This window comes from Mesitornis unicolor, unplaced genomic scaffold (genome assembly GCF_000695765.1).
Source record: "Mesitornis unicolor isolate BGI_N332 unplaced genomic scaffold, ASM69576v1 scaffold4000, whole genome shotgun sequence".
NCBI classification, from domain to species: domain Eukaryota; kingdom Metazoa; phylum Chordata; class Aves; order Mesitornithiformes; family Mesitornithidae; genus Mesitornis; species Mesitornis unicolor.
In genome coordinates this window covers 27906-32951 of record NW_010157455.1, presented here as the reverse complement: position 1 = coordinate 32951, position 5046 = coordinate 27906, and the positions used below count along the sequence as shown (strand labels likewise).

The window sequence follows — 5046 nt, the reverse complement described above, 5'->3', positions numbered from 1 at the left end:
TATCAGTTTGTGCACTCTGTTCAGATTATTCAGTTTATGTCAGCAAGAAAAACTAGAATGGTTCACTATGGGTATTCACAGGAAGATGTTACTTGTGCAGCATGTGAACTAGTATTTAAGAGTCCTGAGTTTTTGGCTGGCTTCTAGCTACTGAGTAGTGTAGTTGTATTTTTCTTGAAGAGTGGAAAAAACCCCACAACAAAACCCCCAAACCACTAAGCAATATCAGTGGGAATACTTGGGTTTTTTTTTTTTCTTTTTTAAAATAGGTCACAGTGTCCTAAATAAGTCAGCAGATCTATTTCTGTAGTATTTTGTAATACTTTAGGATAACATAAAGCGTTATACAGAAGTTGATCTTTTCTCTTAGTGGAGCACCTGAAGGTCTTGTCTTTTCTTCCTTAGTGTGGGCTCTCCCAGCCTCCGAGTTTGGGTTGTGGTAGAGTGGGGCTAGATGGTGCTTTTGGTGGTATAGCTCTTCTGAGCTAACTATTGAAAAGCCATAATAATAATAAAAAAAGAAGAAATTAAAGTTGTAGCTGAGTTGGTAGCTGACAGAGTAGGCTTGTGTGTAGACCACAATAGTAGGAAAACACAAACCGCGAAGTTAATTGCGCTTTTAAATGAACACAGTAATAAAGGGTAAAACAACTGTTTTATGCAGCCCGCATGAGAAGCACAGGGAAGGAGAAGGGAGAAACTTATCAGAACTTAAAACTCCTGTGCCTATACAGGCTTTGGAGATCATGTAAGAAGTGATAATTCAGGTACTGTAAAGCTGTGATCTGTAACAGAATCGGGCTCTGAAGCCTTTTGCTTTAGGAGACAGTTCAGGTCTCCACCAAATCTTGCCAGACTCTTTTGCCAGTAATATCACGTTATGACTACTATGGGTTTGGATTTGGTTTTTATCTGCCCATTCTTCTTTCTGGCAGCTAGAGCTCATGGCTGTCGGGTGAGTGCTGATGCAGCGCGGCTCTTGCAGAGATATGTAAGCTGTGATGTGGTACAAAGCAATACTCTTGAACTCTTCAGCAGGCAGTAAGGTGGCTCTCTTTAGTCTGAAGCTCTTCAGTAATCTCTGAAGCTTTTCAATACAGTAATTGAGGAAATGTAACTTGTTGGAATCTATAGGTGTGGTTTTTATGTAGCAGTTGCTTAAAGCTTTTTAAAAAACTTTTAAGGGTCATCATGTATCCTTGTTTAGTGGAGGAGTAATTGTTTTGCTTCTGGTAGAATAACTGAGTTCCGATTTAGCTGTTATTTAAATGAAACTTCTAGATTGCTATCAAATCTGCACTATAAGAGTGCATGGGCATAGAAATATTTGTATCATTCAGGTATTACCTTTTAATTAAGTCTTCCAGCAAGAGTTGTTGCATTCTGTAGGCTACATTGAGAAGGTGCTGAAGTGGCTCTTCTGTTTTTCTTATGTATAGTTTGTGGTGCAGCTTCCAATAAGAAAATGTAATATTTTTTTTTCAAGACTGCTGGAGTTAAGGAAAGTGGTCTTGATTCTTGTGTCTGGAATACTAACCCATTATAATTGTCTTTAACTTATGTATATACAGATCTCTTGAGAGAGATGTTCCTGAATCTAGGAAGTGATGACTCTTTTGTTACTTGAAAGTGAAAAGTATGTCAGTTTTGTTTTGGTTTGGTTGTTTTTTTGATATCTAGATTTATGGATGCTGTTCTCTAAAGAGCTCTATGGTTTCATAGATGATGTGCTAGTATTTCAGATAAGCCGAAGAGGAGAAATCCTCAGTACTCTTCTAGGCAGTAAGATTTCCACAGCTCTTCCAGGCTGCATGAAAACTCCTGTGGTACTCTTCTGCTTTAAAGCTGTTTGATTTTTTTCCTCCTCTCCCCTCCTCTCCATGTCATGTTAACATGTTTCTAAATTCCATTCTAGACATAGCACCACAGTTCCACTTGCAGTTGAAACGATTCATCTGGGTAACTGGCAAAATGCTTTGAGTTGCAGAGTGTTTATGTAGGTAGTGGGATAAGAAAATGAGCATCACTTGCCCTGTGCATTTCGTTCCAGTTTTTGCTGCCAACTTCCATGGGACAGTTGCCCAGCTGAAGTCTCTCAGGTGTCTGTGTTCCTTTAGACTTCCAGATGTGTGGTGTTAATAGCCTTTTCCTCCTTTGCCACCAGCAACAGATCCATGCAGTTTCTATGTAGATATTCCTATTGCAGATGCAGAATATTAGAGACATGATGCTTTTTTGTTGTGTATCTCAATTGCTAGAATTCAAATGTGATGCTAGCTCCATTATTACTAGTTGTAAAATAATAATTTAAAAATCGCCCTGAGTAGTCTCGTTTAAAAATGTATTTTTAAACTTACAGTTTTGCAATACACTCTTAGGAAAGTTCCGTTTTAGCCTATAAAACGCATGGAGATTTTTTTCAGCACTCATGCTTAGTTTAGTATTTTAGAAAGGTTTCATTTGCCTAAGCGTGGGTTCTCCAGTATTGGCAACTGTGACTTACAGAGATCCAAGGAGATTTTGAAGACCACAGTTGTGCTAAGTGCCTTCCATAAAAATTGTCTTCTGGGGAGCCAGTGTATGTCATCTTCAGCAGGTGTCTAAAGTGCATGAGACTTGCAGCTCCCTCAGGTCCTGTAACGTCAGGCTCAGCTCGACTTAGACTCTGAGTAGCCCTCCATATGTGAAATACTTCCTTTTGTGAGCCTGACCACTTTAAAAGGCAACTGTCTTACAGAAGCAAACAGCACGTGCTGGAAAACCTCACTAGCACTTCTACAGAATTACTGGAGCTGCGCTTTCCAATCGCATGCAACCGCAGTTGCGGAATAAATGGATAACATAGGAGCTTCTCAAATCACCAGACATCCATCAACTTCTGCTCTGTTACTGCCACTTGACTTCTAGTCTTGTATACCGAAGCAGAAGGCAGTTGCTCCCTTATGAAGGTGGACACGTGGATGGGTTTTTGTGGTGGTAAACCTTTATGGTGGCAGGATAAGCCGTGTTTGGTTTTTTTCTTACAGTTGTGTGGCTTAAGGAGAGGAGATCAGTTCCAGCATTTGATACAGTTGCCAGCAGTAGGATTTCTGTCATGTTGTGCCTGAGCAGCACTGTAAGAACGCATTTGATACCAATCTTAGACATAAGTACGTTCAAGTGGTCTCTGAGGTGCTAGCATCGTCTTAGGGTCTGCTGAAACCCCTGCTAGTAGACCTTAGCTTAAGGGGAGGTGGCAAGACTGAACTCTCCGTGAAGACTGCTGGCAAAATAGCAATTAAACTAGCTTGGCTAATCTGACTTGAGAGCAGAAAGCTGGTGGTTTTTAAGCTGGATCGTCCTTCCTGGTTTCATCTGTTGTTAAATAAGCACTTTTAATATTGAAAATCTTCAGTGAAAAAAAAGTCTTGCTTAGTGGTCATGTGAAGGAGAAGGACTTTGTGCAGAAACACTGTTTTTGGTATCTGTGGTCCGTGCCCAGCTGTGTGGTCCTGGACCTCAGCAGACAGATAACATTTCTTCAGCTGTTACCTACTAGTAGTGTTACAGAAATTGCTCTGTATGGAGTCTGCGGGGGGTTTGTTGATTGCTTTTTAGTTTGGTTGTTTTTTGCAAACGGAGAATAGGAATTATGACTTGTAGCAGTTCTGGAACGTTTCTGTGCTGGTTACAGATGTTTCAGTGATGTGTGGAATACAGAGCAAGATCTTGCAGATCTTCATAATGCTTGCCTATAAACTGATGGGCTTTAGGAAGAGGTACTTGCCTTAATGTGTTTTGAGACAGTGACTTGGAAATGTTATAACAAAGTTCTCATTCAGTAGATGAGGCTGTTGAATTAAAAGTTAAGTTTGTGTATAAATTCTGCAACTGGGACTTGCTTCATTATATGGGGCAATAATTGTCTATGGAGTCTTTGGACTTCTAGGGATTTAAAAGTACTTCTTAATTTGACAACATCTGACGATAGCACAGCCATGAGTGGTGAGCAGCATCTATCAAACGGCTTGTGTTTTGAGAATCTTCACATTTGTAAATATTGAAATATTTTAATACTACTCATCAGTAACATTTTGATGTATAGCTTGCTTAAGACTTCTTTCCAGGGCTCTTTTCGTGCAGTTATTTCACTGATTTTGTGTGTTACTAATAAGGATTCAAATTTTCATCCCAACTTGCATGTTTTGTATGTATTTGGAAACCTTTGACATCAAGATGAAATTAGTAACTTATCACAGTTTGCATTTTACAGCATTCTACCTTGATGAGATACTGTCTAAAACTCAATGTTAAAATTTCTCTGGCTGTTAAATTAATCTAAACAGTGATCGTTCATCAAAGGACTTGGTGTTCCTAATAAACTAATCTTTAATTAAGATACCTCTGTGATATATTCTGTGCACTAGGACAGATAAAATTTCTAAGTGCAGTATTTCTGTGAAGTATTTTGTCCTCAACTATCAACGTGTATCTCTTAAGTTCATGTCTAAATCACTTCACACACACACACAATCACAGAATCGCTCAGTTGGAAAAGACCTCTGAGATCATCACGTCCAAGCGTTCCTGTCTCCCTACTAAACCATATCCCTAAGTACCTCGTCTACCCGCTCTTTAAACACATCCAGGGATGGTGACTCCACCACCTCCCTGGGCAGCCTGTTCCAGCTTCTGACGACCCTCTCAGTAAAGAACTTCCTCCTTATCTCTGACCTGAACCTCCCTTGGCACAGCTTGGTGCCATTTCCCCTTGTTCTATCCCCCATCACCTGGGAGAAGAGCCCAGCACCCACCTCTCTCCAAGCTCCCTTGAGGCAGTTGTAGGTGGTGATGAGGTCTCCCCTCAGCCTTCTCTTCTCCAGGCTAAACAAGCCCAGTTCCCTCAGCCGCTCCTCATCAGGCTTGTTCTCCAGAGCCCTCCCCATCCTTGTGGCTCTTCTCTGAACACGCTCCAGAATCTCAACATCCTTCTTCTAGTGAGGGGCCCAGAACTGAACACAGCACTCGAGGGGCGGCCTCACCAGTGCCGAGTACAGGGGGATAATC

The 5046-nt window shown here is 40.8% G+C and overlaps 1 protein-coding gene across 1 annotated transcript in view; it reads left to right on the top strand.

Annotated features, from left to right (window-relative positions):
* Positions 1–3741: 3741 nt before the first annotated feature.
* LOC104537240 (phosphatidylinositol-binding clathrin assembly protein-like) overlaps positions 3742–5046 on the top strand; it is a 24985-nt gene continuing 23680 nt past the window's right edge. The window contains 1 exon segment of the mRNA XM_010180064.1: positions 3742–3772. Within this exon segment, the coding sequence (XP_010178366.1) occupies positions 3742–3772 (31 nt within the window).